Genomic DNA, 26,383 nt, shown 5'->3' on the forward strand with positions numbered 1-26,383 from the left:
TTACACACGATATGTAGCGTCTGTAGTTGCAAATGCAGTTTGCAAATGTTTTGACCTACTGTACATGATTTTTTTTCATTAAACAACGAAGGGAAATGTATTTTAAATTATTTTTTTCATACAGTAGGTGAATGTGGGCTGACAGTCACTAATATTTGTGTTTTTTGGAAAGAGGCATACATGTTTAAAAAATGAGTCAATTATGACAGAATTTTAGGTTGCTGTCCCTTACATAATTCGGTCTCTTCTCTTTGGGTATTAAGAATGTATTTGCCACGTTATACAGTATCTCTCAACTTGTTTGTCTTGTCCTTTCAGGTCACTTTTAAGACTGGATGCACCAATGAATAACATCACTACCTCCTCGTCAGACCGCTGAGTTACATTGCCACGTTTCAGGGAACACCGCCCAATGTATGGCTAAAAAAACGATGCCCCCGTGGTCCAGGAAGCGCCGTATCTTACAGGCGACTTCGTACGGCTCACGACTGAGAATTCGGAACCTGGACACCACAGACACAGGCTATTTCAATGCGTGGCTACCGCACTTATGGCACGGTATCCCACAGGAATTCTGTTCGTCAAATTTGGTGAGTTTTACGATACTATGATGATTACATAATTATTCTTGGATGAAAAACAGATCTGCATTTTGATTGCTTAAACATGCTGTTTCATACAGTTGCTTCAATGTTATGTTGAATTATTTCATTTACATTTAGACATTTAGCAGACGTTTTATCCAAGCGACTTACAAAGAGTTTAGGAGCAATAGCGATAGTTCATACAGGAGCCATAATAATTAGGTGCCAATACAAAGTTACTGGTTCCAACAAAAGCTAGACACTACCTGTTGAGATAAAGGGTTAGTATTTTTTTTTTAATTTACAAATTGTATTAATGTTTCTCGGCATTCCTCATGTCTTCATTTAAGCGGGCGTAACACAAGGGGTTTCAGCCAATTTTTATTTATCTTGAGTACCTATAGAGTAGTATTGCATACTTTGTATCTTCGAAGAGTATTAGTTTGATCACTTTTATTATAAAGATAGATACAGCTGTACGATTATTTCCGAAAACATAAATGCGCATGCGGGGGGAGGGGTAGGCTGAACCAAAGCACGTGTGCACCCATTGTCAAAAAACACAGACATCAGTGTTGATCAGGTCCGGCATCTTGTAGCGCTTGGACGGTCCATATATCAGTTTCCAACGATCTCCAAATCCATCTTTATCCACCGTTTTTATAACATTCATCACCCAAGCAATGAACAAACAAACGCCTGAACTTTGCGAACGTATGCTCTCTCTTCTCTTCTCCTGCACACAATGGAAAGTGAAGTTGCGCATGCTCCTTCTCTCTGTGGCCGTGCCGCATGCTTTTCCGCGGAGATTGTCAATAAGGGACTAAGGAAGGTTGTTTCGAAACTGTTTTTAAGTTCCTTTACCTGTATGATCACTGGGGGAGTGTATCGAAAAAAAAATACTACGTAGTACGCCCAACTCGTTTTTGAATAGTTGAGAAGACAGCACTTTAACATTGTAAAGAAGTCAGAATACATTACACATCATTGCAGGGCCGCTTGAAGACAATGATGCCATACAGTCTGTGTATAGATGTGTAAAACTGTGAAAAGGATTGTATTTATTTTTCCGATTGGACGCTTTTATCTGCCACACCAAATTGATGCTATGTGTAGTATTGTTGCACTAATTTATGGATGCCAGCCATTAATGCATTTCAATATTAAGGCGTCAAAAGTACCACTTCCTGGTATTCCTGATCTTAAAATCTTGTTTACAATCCCTATTCTCTTTCACAGATCCAGCTCCCCCCTCTGCCTGGAAGGCCCCAATGTAAGTCCAGTTTGCTTTCCTCTGCGCTGCCCTACATTTAAACCCCCTGTTGTCTGCCATAAAATACAATAAATAAAGAAAATGATAGGAAAAAGTGTCTTTAGGGAAACTGTTAGCTTAAATTGCTCTTTAAGGCCCCGTTAGTTAAAATTGTATGTGGGAGTAAGTATGTATATGATTCCAAGAGAATTGGGTTCTGTTGTTGTTGGGGTTATGTCTCTGTACATATTTTATTTAGAATTTACAATGAGCAGTCCAGAAACCTTTAGCAGGTCTATATGAGGTTACACAGAAAGCATGTCATCTGTGTCTTGATGAAGACTTTAGTAACCATCACATTTGTCTGTTAACTTCATTTAAATCAGCCAGCACCTGTTTGTGTTAAAACTTACGACCAGACTCGCCACATGTTTCTGTTCAGCTGACAGTCGGTGCATTAATATCACACGCGGTGTTTTTTCTGTTAATGTTTGCATATTTCAATTTTAGGCCTCAACACCTATTCGCATGAAACCATATGATAACATAGAACGCTTGATACTTTTTTTAGTGACTTTGGTATGGTTATTTTCTCCTACTGGTGTTCATTTTTTCATTCATGGATTATTGTTCTTTATGTTGAATCAATCTTGTTTGTTAACGTCATGGAGTGCATTCGACTGGGGACGTTGTATTGTTTCGACCAATGTTACAAAATGCAACGTCATGGTTTACCTGATCTTTTTCTAAATCTTATGATTTTGCTATTTTATGACTAATTCTTATAAAGTGTACAAATCTCATTTATGTTTTAAGGTTTGATTTGCTGTGATGGTTAACTGTAGCGGTGAGGTCAGGGGTGGGCTTCCTTATTATTTTTTTCTCTAATATTCGTAATAATTTGCGGTTATGTATAATTTATTAGTCATCCACCTTGTAAACAGTTACAAATTGACTGGAACATACTGTACAAGTTTACATTAAATCAATAAATACGTTTTTTCAACGTAAGTGCATGTCTTCGCTGTCTTTCCAAAACCTCAGATGTCGAATTTTGCTGTTTTCAGGGAAATGTACTTTTTAAATGATTGATTTAGGGTTTGTCAAAGTTGACATACATTAATTATTTTTATTCGATTACAGGCAAAACCTTATTACAAACAAAAAGGGTGAAATAATAATAAAAATGATTTACAGCAAATATATATATATATATATATTTTGTATCTCACAAAATATGGAGATACAAGGTTTTAGAAAGAAAGCAGTAATATGTTTAAACTGCTCTTGGGCGAACTAGTCCGCTCAAAATGTTCATTTAGTTTACATAGTTAGTTTGCCTTCATTGAAATTGTTTAGCGTCATATGTCTTGTTCTATCTTAGTTATCAGTTGACCCTTCATCAACTGACATTTTCTCAAGTAATTGATAAGATTAATGGGAACGTCTGCTCATCTAATGCTCCAAAGTGGTCCAGCATTGGAAGCAAACAGTCGCGTGGTCTTTATTTAACATGCTGACGCACGTCTCAAACTGGTCCTGATTTCATTTCTCGGCACTGTGGGTATTTTCAGTGTTGTTGAGAATCAAACTCTGACCATTTGGCATGACTGGCTGCGTTCCAAATCACATTAATATTGATTATAGCCCGAACCTGCATGTCTGCCTCTGAGCTTCGTACAGACGCAGCGCAGCACGTTTCGGGCTATTTGCCTGCATCGAAGGTATGCATAGAGATCCCTTTGAGCCCCACGATGGCCTGTTGGTAGTCATTACTGTCATCATCAAAGGAAGTCTTCCTGTCAGATTCCATCAAAATGAAAAGGGGTCAGGAAGATGTCTGTTTTCTTTGCTCCCCCTCCTCTCTCCACACCTTTTTTCAGAGAATTATCAAAGTGTCAATCTCTTGTTGGTGCGGTACGTGGCAAACAGGACGGGAAGAGAACCACCCTGGTGACATGTTGTGACTGGGAGTCTAATGAAACTCTTCCTTTAATGAATTACAGAGCAGATATGTATTTTGGAGCCTGGTGTCAATGAACAGACCAAGGGGTCCGGACACAGCTGGTCTTAAGCTGGCCTCAAGCTGGTCTCGTAGTGGGGAGGAGAGGAAATATGAGAAATGTTGGAAGGGGTTTTTGAACTCTGAAGAGAAGAAGGTCACTGATGAGAAAGTGTTGAGGCACAAAAAGGAAAGTTGCTGAAGAAGAGAGAGAAGGAAATGATTGATTGTGATTGGTCTAGAGGTGTTTGTACTAGGGATAGATTAACAGGCTGAGGTTTGCTTATTCTAAGAAAAGAATATGGTAGATATTTTATTTTTTCAACGAGACTAAATAAAGAAACATTTTGTGAATGAATGTGAACTGAATGAAAGAATTGATATGAATGCGACAATTTTTTCCTGTGTCTGTTCAACTAAACATTTTCAAATGGCAAAAATATATATTTTTAAATGCACTTAATTCTGTGGCACTTTCAGCATTATCGATGTGACATCTTCAATCAAAACTTGAAATATAAATCCTCAGAGAATGTATTTATTACCAATATATTAAACTATCTGTTTATATTTTACCACACGTCCAGTTAGTCCAGACATGAGAAAAAATCAGTCCATGCGCGAGTTTTCCATTTTAAAAAGAGAAAAGTTGAATAGTTATGGATGTGACAGAAGAGGTTGCAAGTTTTTGAGAGACAACATACTTTGTAGGATTTCTGTGAATTAAAATTTACAAACCAGACGCAGTAATACCCAACAAAGAGAGAAAGGATGACGCTTAATAGACCATGTGCCCATTTATTAGGAATATGGACCTTTACAGATGTGACAATTCCGTTTGTACTACACTATGGAATACTACTTAATGCTTTAAAAACATAAACTTTGTTTATGTTTTTGTTTAAATACTTATTCCTAAACTTTGAATTCTTATTCCTAAACAGGCCATCCACTCACAAAAATAACGTTTTAATATATTTAATTTAGAAAATTTACTAAATATCTTCATGGAACATGATCTTTACTTAATATCCTAATGATTTTTGGCATAAAAGAAAAATCAATAATTTTGACCTTTACAATGTATTTTGTCTTTTACTAAAAATGTTCCCTTGCTACTTAAGACTGGTTTTGTGATCCAGGGTCACAAATATTGACATTCAATCTATTAGTATGGTAAAATCTTAATCTTAAAGTTAACATTTGCATGGAATTGCCAATTTATATAACATTACATTTATATAAATGTATATTTTCTTTTGTACATGTCTAAGCCTGACTTATATCCATGGAAGGTGTTCTTATGTTCCATTATTTATAAAAAGTTATGGTAAATGGATCATATGACACGGCTAAAATGAATATTATCGTTTGTTTTAGATGTTATGCAATGTGTTTACACGACTTAAGGTTAAAAAACGCTGTATTTTCCACATATCATGGATGTTAGTATTTGCCCCGCCTCTCTGAAAATGTACAGATTTTTTTACAAAGCTCATCTCTCTGAAAAGCGAGGTGTGCTATGATTGGCCAGTTAAACAGTGTGTGGTGATTGGTAGAATACTGCAAGCATGTGATGGAAATGTAGAGCCTCTTACCATCAGGTTCTAAAGCAATTGTACTGACAGGTACACCCACTTTACTGCGTATACATTTGGTCGATCTTGGTACCACAAACTGACATAGATTTGTAGGGGTGTGGTTACACAAGGTGTTTCAGGCAGGTCTGGGTGAGCATTCGCTTTTATATAGAATGCAACTTTTTTCCAGCACTTAAATTTTTGCAATTTTACGTTTCTAATACATGCATGGGCAACTTATAACAAACCAAAGGCACAGAAAAACACGTATTCACGCCATATGAGCACTTTAATGCACAGAACATTTTTAAGCCTGTGACCTTAATGGAGGCACCCTGAGCTTTTGAGAGCAGATGAGATTGTTAAGGTGGTTCTTTGATGACTACAGATTTGGCTTTGATTCAGTGATCTGAGGTTAACTTTACTTTATCTTTTGGAAAGGGGAAGACTTGAATAGGGTAAGCTGGTCTTGAAACAGCAGGTAGGGGCGGACACCCTATACAGTCTCCTGTTGTGACTAGAGCTTCTCGGATGCTCAACACAGCTGCACATTATGATTACTCACACTGAAGACCTTATTCATAAACCTTTTAATAAAAGCAATATGTTTTCTTCCCTCTTTTGTTGGCCTTCACTTTTAACGCTGCCTTCTTTTATGGGGACCACCTGGAAAGGAGGTAATTGAACACCGTGGATGGGGATTGGGCTGAACTTTGAGACAAGAAACAATGGTCACTGTTGTTCCGGCCCAAATGTCAGCCATCCCTTCAGCATCACCTCTCTCTCCCTCTCTCTCTTTCAATATATAAACGTCTTTATTCCGGTGAACACATAGAAAGATATTTTGAAGAATGTTAGCGACCGCTAATTCTGGGGCAACATTGACTACCATAGTAGAAAAAAAAGTTTAGTCAAAGGTGAAACATCCCTTTATGATATTGAAGAATGGTTGGATACCCTACCACTCTCTAATCTGTTGGGTTCTATACTTAAAACAAAACTCAGGGGGAATGTAAAATAGGGGAGGAGTTTCCTCCGAAGCAGTGGCTATTAATAAGAGGAATGTTCTGTTGTACTAAAAGAACAAGGTGAAATATGAATTTAACTACATGGATTTCCACGAGACCATCTGTAATACACTTATAAAGTATGGACTTCTTCAGTATTGTGGTTTACACACTTATGTCAATGAATTTCTTTTCTTTACATCCTGTCTCAATTTTTTATCTTATCCAATTTCTCTCTGTTAGTTTCTTCAAGCTGTTACTTGTCTCTCACTTTTGTAAACATGTTTCTCTTTGCATCACATAAAGATGAGCTTTTTTTAGTGTCTGTCATTTTAAATCCAATATTGTTCTTTACTTCTGTCCTCCGTCTGCCAACACTGGCAAACTAGTTTTCTGACAGAGGATTTGCTTACGTTTTTTTCATAATAGAATTCATTTACTGTAAACAGACATGATTTCTATACTGTGATTATAAGACATTGTAATACACACCTTGCAGTTGTGCCTCAGATCTCCCTTTGAAACATACTAACGCGCTTTAAAAGTAGGCGTTTTGAACTGTATATGGCCCCATGTTTGGCCCCATGTTTCTGTAAGATTGTTTAACATTCCCTTTTCAGCCTGTTTGAAAAGATTAATATTACCATCACTGCCTAGTCAGGAGTGTTTAACTTTCCTGCGACTGGTGTGAAAGGGAACCCTTTTCTCAAAAAAAGTCAAATAAAAGAGAGACTTTTTACAATTCCAGGGAAATCGAAGAGATCTTAACAAAGTCCAGACCTCTGTGCACTTAAGACTGGGCTATCAGGGAACGGGTGCTGGAGACATCCCAGAAGTCCCGGCGCTGTCTGTATGAGCACATCTAAATGGGTCCCACTGCTCTCTTTTTTTGAACAACTACTATAATACTTCAAAAAGTTCCTCAGTTTTTGAAAGGTCGTCATTTAAACAAGGATTTAACGAAGGGTTCTCATAACATCGGCTCTGTTTTCTTTGACTGATGTTAGTGTTGTTTTAGTCATGATGGTATCTGTCTTTTTACAGACCCCATTAAATCTAAATTAGAGTTTTGTGTCTTTTTGTATATGTGTGTTTTAAGCAGTCAGTAGGGCTGGGGTGTTTTTTTTAATGCTGAGAAAAAATAGACCACAGCTCTTGATGACTCATCTTGTAGTTTTGTCCAATCAGATGCTCTCTACAATACAAGTAGCAAATCATTGTTTATGATTGTTTCGAGGGCATACATCAACACGTAGAAAAATATTAAGCTTGTCAGTTGGTTTTATGGGGTCTTTAAAACGTATGAAGGCGTTTTTGGTAATTCCTTCAGAACTATTATTAGATTTTGGTCTTAATGTCGTTGAAAGTCTTAAAGGGGATAGTTCACTAAAATGGAAAATTCTTTAATCATTTACACACCCTCATGTCATTCTAAACCTGTATGACTTTTTCTTCTTTTTCAAAAAAAAAAGATTGTTTAAAATATGTTGTTAACCAAAACAACATTGGCCACTATTGACTTCCATTGTATGGAGACAAAACCCCCGAGACATTTTTTTAAATATCTTCTTTTGTGTTCCACTGAAGAGAGTGTCATATACAGATTTTGAACCACATGAGTGTGAATAAATAATGAGAGAATTGAAAAGCTGTTCAGATTTACTACTGGTTCACAGTCCTCCACTTTTTTTTTTCTTCTTCCTTACAGACATGTTTAATCCAGTGGGACACATTAACCTTAGAACTGGTCACAGTATTTCACATACTGTCTGCTGAATGCGACTGAGCTCTTTAGTTATTGCCGCTTTGGATCAGATACTGCCACTTTCCGCTGCATTTTTACTCCATATTTATTTCTTTCAGTGCAATTTATCTGCTGACCTCAGACGTGAGATAGCAATAGGTTTTGTAGCTCCAAAACCGGTTGCTAATAACCAGAGATAACAGCCCACCCTGCACACACATACTGCAGGGTCGGTCCAGATCACAATCTCTACCTTGTTATGGGACTCTTTTAACTAAGTGTTGATTGACTGAAGATTGGAGCTTTAATATGAGTCTCTTGGTATATGACTTTTGACCCGATACGGTCTGTGGAAGAGGTACAAACTGAAACTTGAGATTGACCTTGCTTCGAAAATTCTTTTCAGTCGTAGGGCAAATGGCGCGGGTCACCATATCTCCCCTGTAACCCTTTGACTGCATATTAACCTCTATTACTCAATTACATCAGCAGACCACACCATCCAGTCAGTGGATACTCTGTTTATCTTTATTTTAGCGGCCCGCTAATACAACCCAGCTGATATCAGCGAACACAAGGTCATTATAGACAAAAATATTGTCGTTCTGGTTAATCAAAGCAAAATTTACTTAAGATTTTATACAACTATTTAAGTATAACCTTTATTGAAGGTGATAACTGTTTGAAGACAAGACAAACATAAAATATTTTCAAAGATACCATGGTGATACCATGATACTACCATGGTATTAATTTAGGTTATTGGTGGGATGTAAATACCATGGTATTTGAAAAATTGTAGTATACAGCACTATGGTAAATATAAAATGACTGATCCTGCTGGAGCAGGGCTTTACGTTAACTTTTTTTTGCACATAGCGTTGGTGCTACAGAGGATTGGAGTTTTGGAGGACAGGCCAAACTGCTGTAGCACAAGTATAAAACGTTTGTTGTAACCATTAAACAAATATGCAAGTGCAGTTCATCACATAAATAGGCAGATAACTGACAAATGATATTTATGTTGCATACAGATGGATAAATTAGGGCCATATAATTTTTAGTTTGCCTAAACTTGTTCCATTTCTGTGTTTTTTTTTACAATACAATAGTGCTATATTTGTTTACATAAAATACTGTAGTATACAATAGTAGCTATTTACTATTGTAAACTTCAGGAAAAATCCTAGATTTTTAATCCTTACTAGTTACTACACTGTTATACAGTTCACTACAAGGGCAGTACTATTTTCTATAGCAAATATTTTAGGACACATTTACATTTAGTCATTTGGCAGACGCTTTTATCCCCCTGGAGCAACATGGAGTAAAGTGTCTTGCTCAAGGACACACTGGTGGTGGCTGCTGGGATCGAACCAACAACCTTTTGATTTACCAGTTCAGTGTTTTAACCCACTAGGCCACCATCTCGACACTTCAGTATTTTTTCGTCTGAGTGTTCAAGTTAACCTGACTTTTATTTAGACAGGTCTTCGGGAAGACGCATGAGGTTTAGTTTGTGTTTGACGGTAGCTTTTTATTCAATCAGCAAAATGCTCATGAAATACTCTCAGAGCAACTCTGGAGATGAAGTTCTTGTACATTTAGTCATTTAGCAGACGCTTTTATCCAAAGCGACTTACAAATGAGGTAAACACAGACTAAATCCACGAGTGTCACGCGTGGTGAAATTGTGCCGCTTATTCACTCAGACCAGCAGAACAGACAGATTTAAATAACAGTATTCCGCGTCCGTGAGTTTGCATCTAGGTATATGGACTCAAGGCAGCCGGAAAACTCGCAAAATAGACTAAAACTATGAAATATAGAGATGCAGCATTGATTAATATCACACAATAACAAGCACGATGACAAATGCACTTCCAAAACATGCAGCTCTGTTTAATGAACCTGCCAAACTGTAACGCACGCGAGCTACGCTGGCTAATTTACTCTTTGGGCAGACAGATTTTTTCGTAGCATGTACGACATATGTCGCACTGCACAGCCCTGTGGAGTATGTTTGTGTAAATGTATTAAAAAGATAGAAATAAGGATTATAGACTGAGGTTATAGAATGAAGATGGTTTGTGTTGCCTGAAGTTAAAGGCGTGGAAACCGTTTCCGAATTACGCTTTAGACAACTGAGTCAGGCCGAGTACCTAAACAACCTTGTAGCCAATCAGCAGTAAGGTGCATAGTGCACAGGACAGACATAAGCCAAGCTGTTCGCTGACAAAAGTGAAAGATTGGTTTAGGGGTGTGTTTGTTTTGGGCAACGCCTTAGATAGCCGGACACAAGTTTTGTACTGTTATAATAAATACTGTGAATAATTGTACTGTGAATAATTGAATGACCATATCTTCTGCTCATTTGTATCTGGGCACTTACATCACCTTCTGTTGGCCTCATATATGGCAAGTAGCTTTTGTTTTTATGAATAGTCTTCAAGAATTTAATTTAATGAATTTGATTATACTTTCATGGATACTGTTTAAGGTCATATGTAGTAATTGGGTTGTTTGACAGATTTGAACAAACAGACTGAAAAAAATGTAATAAGCTTTTCCAAGGATTTCCAGATTTTATCACCAGTGGGAAATCACAGAGCCAAGCAAAACGTTTCTGGGAAGTTCTTTTTGAAAATTATGGAAATAGTTTAAACTCGCATGATATTGATTTTGTTCATTTATTTTGAATTTGTTGGTTTATATATAAAACCAAGAGATCTTAAAATGATATTTGTGCTGTGTGACTGGTTTTAATATTTGTGTTGTTTGTGACAGCAGTGTATCCCTGTAACTGTATCTCTGTTTGTGAGTGGATGAGCTCCCTCTGTTGTCTCTCTTTATGATGTAATGGTGCACATAAAGTTTACTCACTTATTACAAATTCTACTTTTATACATGTGTATGTTATACACAATAGTGTACAGAATACTTTATGTGGAATTGTAAAAGGTATAAAAGTCAAAAGACAACAGACAATATAATTTGGGTGCTTTAACTCTTAAAGCTAATACTTATTAATTATGCAATATATATAAAAAAAACTCATCTAGTACATTACATTTTGACAAAGCCTGATTCTTGCTTGGGTCATTTCTTCGTTTCCTGAACCCCCCTCCCCTACCCCATCATTTCTGTCTGTTCTTTCACTGTCTCAACAATGTTTTTAATATTAAATGCCAAATGGACAAAAATATTTTAATCAAGTCCATTGTCCAGTCTAATCTAAATACCATTCAAGTGTTTGGAGGCACTGCAGGGGACCCTTCCTGTGCATGGGCCCCTTCACGGTGAGATAAGGCAATTATATCATGATTATATTTGCCTACAGCCGTTCCTAAACTAAATAAAAACTACATTCAAGCAGTATCTACACGGTGCGCTTACACATAGAAAGGAAATTCCACCTGTAAAAAGACTTAAATATTTCCACGGCACACAGAAAATAATATATTTTAATATCTATACATTATTCAAATATGACCATGTTCCAACATAAGTCTCTCTATACTGTGCTGTTATTTAAAAATAAAAGTCCTAGAAGGAAAGACTCTGTGGTTACATCCCTGATGTAAATACTCACACATGCCCTTTTACTTGTTTAGACTATGGTATCCCCAATTTCTTTGGTTTAACCACACCATCAGTCCTGGTGTGTTACCCCGCCCTCGGCTCACTCTCTTTCACACCCACTCGCTTCAAGTTTTTCCATGAACAAAGTCTGGCAGCCAAAGCCTTCAGATTTTATTCCGTCTGATCTTGAGGGCACGCATTCGGACACACAACTGTAAATATGAATGAAATTTCAGGGACGCTTTCTTTCTCTTCTTTTCACTGAGGGGAATAAGATATGTCTCTTTCCCATTACTTTTAGAGGGACTCGGGCCCAGTAAATTTACTTTTATTGGGAGAGCATGAACTTTATTCCCAGGGCCCCTCTTAAATGGATAACCCGTACCTGCAGAGCAAGATCCTTTCAGTTTGAATGTTTTTTACAGCTTTGGATATCCTAAAGTTTTGAAATAATGTTTTAGCGAAGATAGTTTAATGATACTGTATATATAATGTATAATCATTTCTTCTGTTGATATAGACAGAACAGATCGCGCCTATAGAAGGCATAGACAGCTGTGTCGAGGAAACCTACTTATTAATATTTACTTTTTTTTCCCAGTCACTATAAAATCACCACACTGGTTGTGTTAAACATGCGTGTTCTTGTCGTTTAAATAACACGTGCATTATGATCGACGCTCTGGCTTTGCAAAATTACAAGGTGAGACGAATCACAAACACTATGGAGGAAATCTTTTAGAAAGAGGCTGTTCTTTACTCCAATTCGGGATTATATAAGTCATGTTGTCAGTTTAGTCGTGCTTTGCCAGTTTTTGGAGCCAACACTGATTACAGCATGAACTTCAGGCACTTTTTTGGCAGACGACTGTAGATCCATGCAGAGCGCAATAACATAGGAACTCATATACTGTGATGTCAGGATTCAATTTTATATGTAACTTTTACACAAACACATGTACTAATATCTGAATAAATTCACTGTACAGTTTGCATTCACTTTAGTGCATTTTATAGCCCAAACACACAAGTCTGATTATTATCATTATGATATTTATAATGATCATTTATATAACATTATTTTTATATAATTAATGTTTGTTATTTTATTTTTATTTATTTAGTCGTTGTGAAAGTTTTTTACCTGATAACTGGTTACTATTACCTGATTTGCATAATTGCAGAAGCTAAGACAACACCGATGGCATGTGCAAATAAACAACTTATCTTAGTGAACATCCCCGTTTAAATGTTGTGTCACACCTAGTCGGCTTGTTAGTGAATGGTTGCTACACACTTTGGCTCAGTGAACAGAAAACAAACATGGGCTATTTTTGCTTCAGTGTACGTTTCCACCTCCCATCTTAAAGGGCCCTCAACACTTTGACCCCTCTGCTCTTTTTGTTTTGCAAATCACTCAAGCGCACAGTGTGTAAGCTAGTCAGCTGTGGGCATTATTGTAGAGATGAATGACTGAGTCTCTTAAGTTTGTGTTTCAGTGGACACAGATGAAATTAGAGCCAACGCTTCAGGATCATTACAGAGGATGTGACGTGCTCAGTATAGTGCAGAGTGAAGAGATTAGGGGAAGCTTCTAGCTTCCGTCAGGTGTCGATGGACGGTTGTTAACATCACCTGAAAAGTACAAATTGATTGTATTATAGAGTTGTGAGGGGACTGTCCATGTGATTTTATGTGAATTTTTTGTTGTTGTCAAAATTCAATAATTTTGTGATGCTTTATCAAAATGGTCATCTGATGCTATCTTTATCTTGCATCTCTTTATCTTCTAAATTAGACTTTTTTTTATAAATTATATTCATACCTGGTCACAAATTGTAATTGCGAAATAATTGAGTTTGCGTTTTTTGGCCTTTTGCTCATAGACTTCTCACAGGCTGGATTTCCACTCACAGACAATACAGTTATGTAAAAAATTACTTTAAAACATTTATTTTTGATAAGAGAATGTGTTTACAGTGTCTTAAAGTAAAAATAGATAAATAGGTACTTTAACCATGTTGTAAATTAATGTGTGTTTGGAGCAGTACAATAAGACTATAATAACAGCATAACATTTGTTAAAGTTTATTCAATGTTGTCTTATTAAATAAAAACAATACTTATACTGCTACGCCTACTACTTCTAATTATAATAATAATAACAAATAATAATAATAATTGTTGTTGTTGTTAGAATTATTAAAATTGTCATTAATACTATGTATTACCAATAATAATAAGTAACAGTGGTAAAAAATAGATCATTATTATTGATGATGATTATTTTTTTTATTAAATAATCAGAATTCTGGTTAAAATATAATAATATTATAAATATAATATATAAATATAATATAATTATTTATTTGAATTCATTTATATTTTGAAGTTTTTTCTGATTGTAAAAGATTTTCAGGCTCACGTTATGAGCCTGGTCTCTAGTTTTCTGGCTCTGTTCTCTGTGTTTCAGGGAAAGCTCAGGGGTCGCAGGGTTGCGTCCTTTCCTTCTATAATAGAGGCTGCCATTGTGGTTGTGTAACATGAGGACTCATTCCCCGTTTTCTTCATGGCTCCTAATGAGAGTCCCTCGGTGGCTGTCTCTCTTCCTCTTTAGATGAAGTCACGGACCACAGGCCCCCCTCCTTCAGGGACAAACAAGTCCACTGTTACCCATATTACCCCCATTGTTAAATATACTGCCAGCGACCCAGGTCAAGCAAAAGTGTACCTAAGGATGAATTGAATCTCTCAAAATACAGCACAAGGCTTTATTTAATGCAGACTCTCTTTTTTTTTAAACTTCTGTTATGCAAGGTTTTACGAGCCCCACTTTTTACATACAAAATGGTCTCAGAAATCTCAATGATTGTGTGTGTGTGTGCAGATACATAGCCAATGAATGCTCTATTTTAAAGACTATCTTTGGAAACTAAAACTTTTCTCTAAAATGTGTTAGAGATTTACTACTAAATATCTTGCAATTGATTTAATGTAATTTCAACTAAATATGATTTTTGAACAATGTTGCACAGAGGTAAACTGCAGATTTAGATAAAACTAGCACTTAAAAAAAAAAGTTTAAAGGTCCAGTTTGTAAAATTTAGCGACGTAGTGGCGAGGCTGCAAATTGCAACCAAAAGGCTCACTCCACCCCTACCTTTTGATGCACTACGGTGGCTGACACAGGACAAAGTTGTAGTCAAGTTTCACTTTTTTGATAAAGATTACCTATTTATGAAACGCGCTCTGTAGAGCAGTTTGTCCATTTAGGGCTACTGTAGAAACAACACGACAGATTCCATGCAAGGGCACCAGTGGTGTATGTAGATAGAAATAGCTCATTCCAAGGTAAAACCAATTAAAACAACGCTTCATTGTGTAACGTCTTTATATACATCTAAAGACATAGTTATGTACTGTGTATTATATTGCATTTCTTTGCATTGCACCTTTAAGTTTTCCTTAAGTCCAAAAATAAAATTTTATAGATATTGGCAAATTTGTTTGCCAGGTACCAGTCTTTGAAACGGACTCATGTTAACAGACTCATGATTTGGGTCCAAGGTTTCCTCTGAACAATGTCTGAGCAAACTGTGCTGTGCAAAACTAGAAAGATTTCCATGACATCTTAAAATCGCATTTATCCATCGTGTTTTCAGGCCTGGTTATGTAGTTTGCCAATATAATTCCCTGTTTTCCGTGACTGTAAGAAGTAAATCTTTGATTCTTTGCAACAATTGGTTCGGTGAATCAAGGCCAGTGAGTCTTCAGATCTGAACTTAGTGGAAATAGTCATTGGGCAGTCACATCTGCTTCAAAATCACAGTTCTGCACGGCATTGCTTTGAAATGCTTTACAGGCATTCATCTCAGTATCTCACTGTCCCGACCCATCAACCTCCTTGCTGCTAATTCAATTGGAGCAACATGTGGAACAGGAGGAAAAGGTCTTGAGGAACATCTTAGGGAGGTGTTTGTAGCTATATAATGGATGATGTGGGAGAGAGGAAGGCTGAAAAGATGGAAGAGGCATCAGGCCAAAGAGATTGGAGATTGCTTCCGGAGTTGGAATATCTTGATACATTTATTGAGCTCCAGGGCGTGTGCAGTAACACTGATGACACAAATCCATTCTCCTTACCGTGTTAGCGTGTAGTACTGACATCTTCATGAGCGTAACGTTTTAACAAGAAAATCTTTCAAGGAACTTTTTGAGGAACTGACATCTTAATGTGGGTTTGATTTTGAGAAGAAAGAAGAGAGCTCTTATAGCTGGACAAGAGGCAGAAATATTCTTTTCGTAACCCTGTGTGTATGTCTAAATGTGTATCTTAAAGTCCTGAGAGATCTAAAAAACTTTGGATTTTCAATTAAATAATAATTACATAAATACAATTGCAAACGAGTTTTAGGTCTCTGTGTACCCAAATCTGACAGAAGTTTCAGATTTCCATGCTTCCAAATAAAGCATGTGTGATTCTTTAGTGAAAGTTATTTTAAAGGTCCAATGTGTAATTTTTTGGAGGATCTATTGACAGAACTGCAATTTAATATACATAACAAACTATGTCTTTAGAGGTGTTTAAAGACCTTACATAATGAAGCATTAGTATTTAAATACCATAGAATGAGCTATTTTTATCTACAAACACCACGGCAAAGCCCTGCAACCATTAAGCAAAATAGCGTAACGGCTAACCCACTGGCTTAAGCTCAACCCAGGAAACTTGAACGGATGATATTTTTCTTTAATGGATGTCAATGTGTTTTGTTCTCCAATTGGAAATATCATACAGATCCTCCCATCTCTATAATAAGAGTATCTTTGCGGGTCCCTAGCATGAAATTCACCATGATGTTTCTACAGTAGCCCTAAATGGACAAACTGCTCTACAGAGAGCGTTTTGTAAATACGTAATCTCTTTTGGCCGAAAAAGCGAAACGTGATGACATCTTAGTCCTGTGTCAGCCACCGTAGTTCTTCGAAGTGATCCGTTGGATGCAATTCGCAACCTCACCACTAGATACCACTAAATTTCACACGCTGGACCTTTGAGAAAAGAATATACCTAAACAAAAAAAAATTGATGGAAAATGTGGAAATCATTTATTTTATTCAAGTGAAATGTTTCATATTATAAAAGTTCTTGATTCTAATTGGTCAATAGCGGTGTTGCATTCACAATCATATCCTATTTATGTAAGCAATACGGTACCTCTTGCTTACATAAATAAGAAAAGAACGGAAAAGAAAAGTGTTTTCACAAGTGCTCTTGGACTTTAGGACCCCACTGGATAATTGAGTGCAAATGGTTTTGGCTACACACCCTCACGAAAAAGACACCCTGAAGATTAAGACATTCATCTTTGTGCGTCCTTACGCATCTTCCTCAGGTTGATTTTGCTGTACTCATCACACAAGGGAGCAGTTTTTATCTGTTCACTCCTTCCTGTCTGAGCTCAATAGGTTTAACAGGACACTTTGAGGAATTCCACAATGTGTCAAAGCTGAAAAGCACATCAAATCATGTTAAACTCTGTGCACTTTTCCTGTTGATACAAATAAATGCTCATGCACGTTCATACAGCTGACGAACTGCTGGCATTGTGTTAAATGTGTGTAAGACAGAACGGGAGACAAAGAGAATGTAAGAAATTGAGCGTTAGAGAGACTTAAGCTAATATTATGCAAAAATAGGTTGTAGTTCTCCACAACAACCTGATTTAACTGGGTTTCTTTTATTCTTCCTTGTCATTTAGCTTTCTGTGGGTGGCCACAGTTACCAATGCATTCTCCTGTGACACACATATTGGAAAGCTGTGTTTTCCAGCATCTTTCATGCCGCCGAATTCTTTCTCTGGTTTTACACGACGCTTGACAGGTTCTCTTTTCCAAACATAAACCTTTCAGATTTGGAAACGAGTACACTGTTGGAAGTGTGTTACAGTGATGGTATCATTTGATATTTTCTGTGAAATATTTTGACTGTGGTAGTCAATGGTGCCCCAGAAATATCAGTTGCGTACATTCTTCTAAATACCTTTCCTTGTGTTCAACAGAAGAAAGAAATGAATACAGGTTTTGGAGCAACTTGAGGTTGAGTAATTCACGATAGTTGTCTTTTTATGGGTGGAGTATCTCTTTAAGAAGGAAACTCTGGATGTGTAAGTCTGTGATTATATCGTAAGACATCTATTATACATGTGTGGAGAAGATAGATTGAGTGTTGGGGTCTGGGTTGACGTACGCTGCTCAGACACTGCTGTGACTTTTGACCTCTGACCTTTCAAACGCCTGCTTTTCATTAACACCACAAATATTTTTAATTGAATCGGATTTTTTTCAATTCTTGTCTTTTTATTTAGTCTGTTCATAACCAGACTTTTTCGTGACTGGGTTCTCTTTAGTTTCATACTTTATTCGAAATCAAATCGTTTTGGTTTACCACACTGCAAGTCCAAGTATTACTCGTACACAGTCCAGCAATGACTCAGTCTTTGCCTATTTCTCAAACAAGCGTGTGTATGGATGACATACACTTTGTGAGAGAACCACACGTTCATATGGTTTAAATTACAGGGCACGACATGTGGACGTGCAACCATGCTGCTTTATTTTCTGTATTATTTATGATATGCTGAACGGTTAAAATAAGTTCTCCAGATCTCTATTGTGTTCTGTTTGAATGCATTTTTCACATGGAGGGTTTATATTGTATTGGTTGATTAAATTCTGTAAAGTTTGGTTCGGCAGTCATTTGTTATATTGGAGTGTGTGAATCTGTATGATTTAGTGACATTTACTGCCCTCTTGTGTTTAGTATTTGAATGACACCCTCAAAAAATACATGTTTTCATGAGTATCTCGTGGGCTTTGTTTGTTTTTTATTTTATGTTTTTGTGCATTATAAGTCTTGTAAAAACGATCGAGTTATGTCCACCCTTTAGGCGTGGGAAAAAGATACAACTTGTGAAACACACTAACCAAAAGAGTGGATGTCTGTCTTTAATTCTGCAAGTAAGCATTTTGTTTGCCTGACTGCCAGATATTCATTTCTTTTGACTTAGATTATTTAAAGGGTCGAACCGAAAAGGTCTGCTGGCTTAAATAATGACCACCATTAACATGCAATTTTCTCGTTTCTATTCATGTTGATGACAGATATGAAGTGGATGAGGATGGTTTCTGTCAGCCTTACAGAGGCATCGCTTGTGCCCGCTTCATTGGAAACAGGAGTATCTTCGTGGACTCTCTGCAGATGCAGGGCGAGATCGAGACCCAAATCACAGGTACATATTCATCCTGAACAAGTCTACTGTACTGTACAAGATCCTAAATGGTTTATGACAAAAAAGAAAAGAAAAACATAAAAATCCTAAAATATAACGTTTAACTTTATTAAAATTACAGCTAAAATAAAAATAAATGAATACAATTAAGAACATATCAGAGGCTACACTACACTCCCTTTGACATCAGCAAAATAAATATACATATATTCAAAATACGAATATAAAAATGCAATTTATATACAACTGATCACATAAGGTCAGGACAATTATTGTGTTAAATATTTAACTTGAAATTCTTGGATGGTGATATTTTCCATGCCTCAACCATTCTTTAGAATTCAGTATTGGTCTTGTTTTCTATGAGACATAACAGATCGCCTCAAACAGACATTCATTGTGGTTACCTATCCGAGTTAGTGTTACAAACCCTTTGAGTCCATGTGGTTTGGAAACACAAAACTTGTCTTCTCAAAAAAACCACAACAATTCACCAGTGGTGAACCCTTTGTTACTTGTAAGTTATATTTTCCCATGGACCACTTTTCCCTTATAAATATAAAAGACTACATATTAAGAGCTGTCTTTCTTTCCAGCGGCGTTTACTATGATCGGCACCTCCAATCACCTGTCGGATCGCTGCTCCCAGTTCGCCATCCCGTCCCTTTGCCACTTCGCCTTCCCCACGTGTGACCGCAGCTCCGGCATAGACAAACCTCGGGACTTGTGCAAGGATGAATGCGAGATTCTGGAGAACGACCTGTGCAAGACAGAGTACATCATCGCACGATCCAACCCCCATATTCTCAAACGTCTCAAACTGCCTAACTGTGAAGACCTGGCCGCTTCAGACAGCCCTGCAGCTGCAAACTGCATGAGAATAGGCATCCCGATGGCTGAGACCATAATCAAAAGTGAGTTTGATGGTTCTTTGTACACTTAAACTTAAAGGTGCTGTGTGTAATTTTTTGGAGGATGTTTTGACAGAAATGTACTATAATATAAATAACTATGTCTTCAGATGTCTATAAAGACCTTGCATAATGCCCTAAATGGACAAACTTCTATACAGAGCAGGCTTCGTAAATACATAATGTTCTTTGGCAAAGAAGCAAAAACGTGACGACATCTTTGTCCTGTGTCAGCCACCATAGTGCTTAGAAAGGGAGGAGTAGAGTCAGCCGTTGGCTGCTATTCACAACTTTACCGCTAGATGGTGCTAACTTTCATACGCGGACTCTTCAAAGAAACCAGAAATGTACGACTGATCAGAATGTTCTTTTATTAAATTTTCACACCATTTTTTTCTTCTGTAGGCCACAAATGTTACAACAACAGCGGTTCAGACTACCGCGGCACAGCTAGCGTGACGAAATCAAGTCGACAGTGTCAGCCGTGGAATTCCCAGTATCCCCACAGTCATACCTTCCTGGCCATGCGTTACCCTGAGCTCAACGGGGGACATTCCTACTGTCGTAACCCCGGCAACAAGCACGACGCTCCCTGGTGCTTCACCCTGGATGAAGGTGTGCGGATGGAAGTCTGTGACATTCCTCCATGCGGTAAGAGGCTCAATATAGCACACACTTCAAAGTTATTTTTATGCATTTTTTAATCCAAAGTGCTTACATTTACATTTAGTCATTTAGCAGACGCTTTCATCCAAAGCGACGGACAAAAGAGAACGTGCTTTACAATATGCTTTTTTTTTTTGTTCAAGCTATACACTCTGTATCAGTATATTTGTTCCTTGGGTATCGGACACACAACATTTGAAACAACAGATTACTTAGTTTGATTTTTTGCTTTTTCCATTGTGTTCAGACTTGCCAAAGCACGGCAGCAGCAGCAGTATGGGGATTCTGTACATCCTCGTGCCGAGTGTGGCTATACCGCTCTCTATCGCCCTGCTGTTCTTTTTCATCTGCGTGTGCCGGAACAACCAGAAAGCTTCACGTCCGCCAGCTCCACGACAGCCCAAACCGGTACGCGGGCAGAACGTGGAGATGTCCATGCTGACCGCCTACAAACCAAAGGTGAGATTTTGACATTTTCTTATTACTTAGATAAACTTGCAGAAAAAATGCATACGCTTTTGGTGACTACAATTAAGTCTTTTAAGTCAATTATGTCTTTTATTTGTACTTTTGTATTATTTCTTCATTGGTCAAATACCATTGTGCCTTCTCATAACGTTTGGATTAGTGAGCATTCCTGCATGACGGGATGGGTTACCGGGGCTATACAAACAAGAGAGATGAGCATATGGAGGCAATCTATCCCAGGCCTAGACAGGAATCTGAATATTATCATATTATTATTATTTGTATTAATATTATGGCCATTCACATTCACCTTCAAATCTCCTTCAAATGAGGTTTTCACTTATTAAAGATACAGCACATTTATGTGCCACTGTGTTTCACACTGTTTTTGACAGAGAAACATCTTTATAAACAAATACTGTATGCATTTGATCAGATGTTTGGTGGTCCATTTATTTCTAGTATAACTCACACTTTGTGATTCCCTTTAGTGCTGTTTGTATCGGGGACACACATGCAGGCACAGCTGCAGGCCAAAGGTCATATAAAGGTCAAACAGGGATGAGACATGTTTACCCTCAGGCAGACTTGACACTAACACAAAACATCTGTCTCTTTCAAAGAAAGACACTCCTATCCTAGCTCACGTGTTCTGCGTAAGATGTTAAATTATGCTCTCTTGTCATCTTTTGCCTATTTTCTCTTTCCCATATGCATCACGTAGCATTATGAACGTAAGGACATGATCATGGATAACCCAGAAATATCAAGGGAAGTGTGAATTCCAGAAGTGGAAATAAACATGAATCTGGAGTTGTGGGAAAGTCATCTTTAGGAGAATCACTATTCAGTGAACATTACTCTTTGAAATTGTGATCTCTATAAACATATTTTAGTTTTCTTGGAAATACAAATGACCGTATACAGTATACCATGGGAATTCATTGGTCAGAGAGTGTGGAAGCCTGTACTTAAATCTTTATTGTTTGTAGACCATGCCAATTCTAGACGTCTGGGGCCCCTAAGCAAACTTGTGAGGGGCCCTTGCACAAATAATTGAAATGAGATATAAAGATAACTGTTAAATATGAAAAATAATAAGTCAATTAACACACTTAAAGAAATTAAGTGTTCATTACACTGACAGTAGGAACAATTCTTTATAAAATGTCATTAAAATTTTGATTGACGAAACACGTGGCTCTGGAAAATACAACTGTCAAAACAAAAAACAGACAGTACACATATAACACGAAAAATGCTGTTTTTACTAACCATATGAGTGATTTACTTAGAAAAATAAAGCATGATAAATACTACGAAAACAAATTCATAATTCTCTAAATGTGATGGTACAAACTAAAAATGACATATTGTCTTGAGCAAATGAAATACAGTGGACAAATAATGAATTTGTAAATCTGTACTTGAGAAATGTTAAGGAATTAATATATTGCATCATTTGGCAAAACTGGATAAGACTTGAAAATAGCACAAATAGTTCTGCTGGAGACTGATAGCTCTGTTTTGAAGCCATGGTCATATGTAAAGACGCATATCAGCACATTATGCGCATGTTATTACCTGCCACCCACTGCATGATATCCTCTAAAATTGTGTTCGCAAGTTATACAACTTATCTTTTTTATATGGTGTTTTTGATTCGGTAGTCAAGGGGCCCCCTGGTCGTGCAGGGGCCCTACGCAACCTGCGGAGTCTACGTACAAGAACGATTAGCTCTGTGTGTAGAACAATATAGACTTTAAAGTAACAGTGACTGTTATTTTTTATCTATGAACTTAACATAGACCGCCTTACCACTTACATGTTAAGTGCATAGATAAAAAAATGACAGTAACAGTATTTTTAGGGCAGACAGAGGGTGTATGCACTTCTGTGGTGACTGGTTTGAGGTTCTAGAATGTATAAAGTCTGAAGGACAGCAAAACTCAAAAAAGGGGAAATCAGTTGACAAGGCTATACATTTTAGAGTAAACCTTGGTTTGCATTACTTTGGTTTTTAGACATGTATTACAAGACACAAGCTTATAAGTAAACAAAGTAAGGTAAATTGGAAAACTTCTTGAGTCAAAAAAAGCTTTTTTCAGAAATGTTCACAGTTAAAAAAAGTTTACCTGAATTTACCTTCTAGCGTGGTGTTTGAAGGAGATTAAATGTTGTGTAAATTAAATTGTATTTAAAGTATATATGTCAAAAAAGGCATAGTTCACCCCAAAATTAAACTTCTTTCATCCTTTACTCACCCTCATGTCATTCCAAACCTGTATGAATTTCTTTCTTCTGCAGAACTTAAAAGACGATATTTTGAAGCACATTGGTAACCAAACTACGTTGACCCTCATTGACTTCCATTGTATGAACACAAAACCACTTAGACATTTCTCAAAATATCTTATTTTGTTTTCCACTGAGTTATATCCCATGATAAATGTAAAAGTATTACATTTACTTCTATACTGGATACTATACTAAATACTAAGTGTACTCACCCCCCTACAAAAAAAAAGTAATTTGTGTGTTTTATTATTTAATTTTAAGTCAAATAATGTTTACAACAACTATAGTCCTACTAAATTCAAAAGTAACACATAGGTGTGTTGGTCTGTGCTCGGATGTTGGTCAACTGTAAGGTGCAAATGAATGATGGAACTGAGGTCAGAGGTCAGAGAGAGGATGAAAGGTTAAGCCAGACCAGACCTTACACTGTCAGATCAAAGTACAGGTCAAAAGGGCAACGACAGCTTCCAGAAAGCTGCCAATGAGATGTTTGGCTATCTTCAGTATCAAAGGAAGGACTGTCTCTTCCAAATCATATGTGTTTCTAACATATCCAGTGACTTTTATATTCTTACTCTACATAATTATTAGATTATATGTAATATAGAATTCAACTTTTATTATATTTTATATTTATTTTAAAGTATTTGTGGGAAAACATTAAAAAGAGAATGTACCTGTCCACAAATGATTTACTGTATGAATTATGTTATTGTCTTGTAACTGGACTTACACAGCTGGTCCCCAAACTTAAACATGATTTTCTTCTCTTATCCAGAGCAAAGCTAAAGAGCTTCCTCTCTCCGCTGTACGCTTCATGGAGGAGTTGGGTGAGAGTGCATTTGGTAAGATCTACAAGGGTCACCTGTACCTGCCGGGCATGGAGCATGCTCAGCTTGTGGCTATTAAGACCCTCAAAGACGTCTCCAGCGCACAGTGGGGAGACTTCCAGCAGGAGGCGTCAGTCCTGGCTGAACTTCACCATCCCAATGTGGTTTGCCTGCTGGGCGTGGTGACGCAGGAGCAGCCCGTCTGCTTGCTCTTCGAGTTCCTGGCCCAGGGAGACCTCCACGAGTTCCTCATCATGCGCTCGCCCCATTCAGACGTGGGCTGCAGTAGCGACGAAGACGGCACCGTGAAGTCCAGTCTGGACCATGGAGACTTCCTGCACATGGCCATTCAGGTCGCAGCCGGGATGGAATATCTAGCGAGCCATTTCTACGTCCACAAGGACCTCGCAGCCAGAAACATCTTGGTTGGCGAACAGCTTCACGTTAAGATTTCCGATCTGGGATTGTCGAGGGAGATCTACGTTTCGGATTATTACAGGGTGCAGCCAAAAACGTCGCTTCCCATTCGCTGGATGCCACCCGAGGCTATTGTGTATGGGAAGTTCAGCACAGATTCTGACATTTGGGCGTTCGGTGTGGTGCTGTGGGAGATCTTCAGTTTCGGTCTCCAGCCGTTTTACGGTTTCAGCAACCAGGAGGTGATGGAGATGGTGAGAAAGCGACAGCAGCTGCCCTGCCCGGAGGACTGCCCGCCTCGCATGTACGCGCTGATGACCGAGTGCTGGCAGGAGGGCCCCGCTCGCCGGCCGAGATTTAAAGACATCCACTCCCGCTTGCGTGCCTGGGAGGGCCTGTCGTCCCACGCCAGCTCCAGCACTCCGTCTGGAGGGAACGCCACTACTCAAACTACCTCTCTGAGCGCCAGCCCCGTCAGCAACCTCAGCACCCCGCGCTACGCCGGGTATATCTATGGAGCACCGCAGGGTATCCCACCCGGACAGATCGCAGGCTTTATGGCAGCACCCATGTCACAGAACCAGCGGTTTATTCCTGTTAACGGATACCCCATCCCGCCGGGCTACGCCGCCTTCCCTACCGCTCACTTCGCACCTCAAGCCCCGCCCCAGGTGGTGCAGCACTGCCCGCCGCCCAAGAGCCGCTCGCCCAGCAGCGCCAGCGGCTCCACTAGCACGGGTCACGTGACTAGCGTGCCTTCCACAGGCTCCAATCATGATGCCAACACACCTTTGCTCTCTCACTGCGTCACGCTGACGCCCATGACAGGGGTGCCGGGTGGCACAATGCAAGTTTTTGGACATATGACACAAAAGGGCTTGCAGATAGACCCGTCGCAAGCGGCTCTGCTCGCTGACACTAACCGACTGTTGTACAGTGAATCTGTTATTACTGCCGATTTTTGAATAAGTGTTTTATATTGATAATTATTGATATTTTAATGTTTTTTTTAGTGTAAATATAAAACAGCCTGAATGAAATGCGAAAGTTTATATTGCGATGTTGTGTAAATGTGTTTGATAGGAAAGGACACTCATCATCTCTTGGGTAGGTGATATTGAGACGATGCAAAAACCTGAAATGTATTCTCTGTGAAGCTTCGTGCCACTTCTGCAGTGACTTTGCGGCAAAACAGAATGTGCCTTTGAATGGAGCCTTTCAACCAAAACTTCAAAATGATGCCCTGTTAGGATTTTCAATGGACAATGTCTTTAGTTTCTTAACTGTTTTTTACCTTTTTACTCACTGACGACTTGAATAACTTTCCTGAAGTCTTCAGAGTATCCAGTCTTTTTTTCCCATACAGGAATCTGAGTTATGGAAATGAATGTAAAACACATATATAATATATATATATATACACTAGTGTTCAGAAGTTAAGGGTCACTTGCTCACTTTTTCATTTTTTATTCAATGTTTTAGAATAATAGTAATGCTCATCAAAATTATGGAATAACACAAATGTGGTTTTGATAACTATGTTCTCAAAAAATAAAAACTGTCAGATCCTCAGCATCCTCGCTGTAGTCATTCTTTGGCTATAATATGCCGAAATCTTCTCTTGGCATTTTATCATCCAGCTTCTTGAGGTCTCACGCTGAAATGTTTTTTTAACAATATTTACGTTTTTCCTATCTAAGTAGAACTCTGTTATTCAAAAGCATCCGTTTAAAAAAAAGATGTTAAAAAA

The 26,383-nt window shown here is 37.9% G+C and overlaps 1 protein-coding gene across 1 annotated transcript in view; it reads left to right on the forward strand.

Moving 5' to 3' along the window:
* LOC130425005 (inactive tyrosine-protein kinase transmembrane receptor ROR1-like) overlaps positions 1 to 26,383 on the forward strand; it is a 26,641-nt gene extending 258 nt beyond the window's left edge. The window contains 9 exon segments of the mRNA XM_056751035.1: positions 319 to 363; positions 365 to 528; positions 531 to 590; positions 14,388 to 14,412; positions 18,916 to 19,043; positions 19,640 to 19,957; positions 20,360 to 20,605; positions 20,868 to 21,079; positions 24,165 to 26,383. Of these exon segments, the coding sequence (XP_056607013.1) occupies positions 319 to 363; positions 365 to 528; positions 531 to 590; positions 14,388 to 14,412; positions 18,916 to 19,043; positions 19,640 to 19,957; positions 20,360 to 20,605; positions 20,868 to 21,079; positions 24,165 to 25,598 (2,632 nt within the window). The 3' untranslated portion in view covers positions 25,599 to 26,383.

Source organism: Triplophysa dalaica, chromosome 6 (assembly GCF_015846415.1).
Source record: "Triplophysa dalaica isolate WHDGS20190420 chromosome 6, ASM1584641v1, whole genome shotgun sequence".
Lineage (NCBI taxonomy): Eukaryota > Metazoa > Chordata > Actinopteri > Cypriniformes > Nemacheilidae > Triplophysa > Triplophysa dalaica.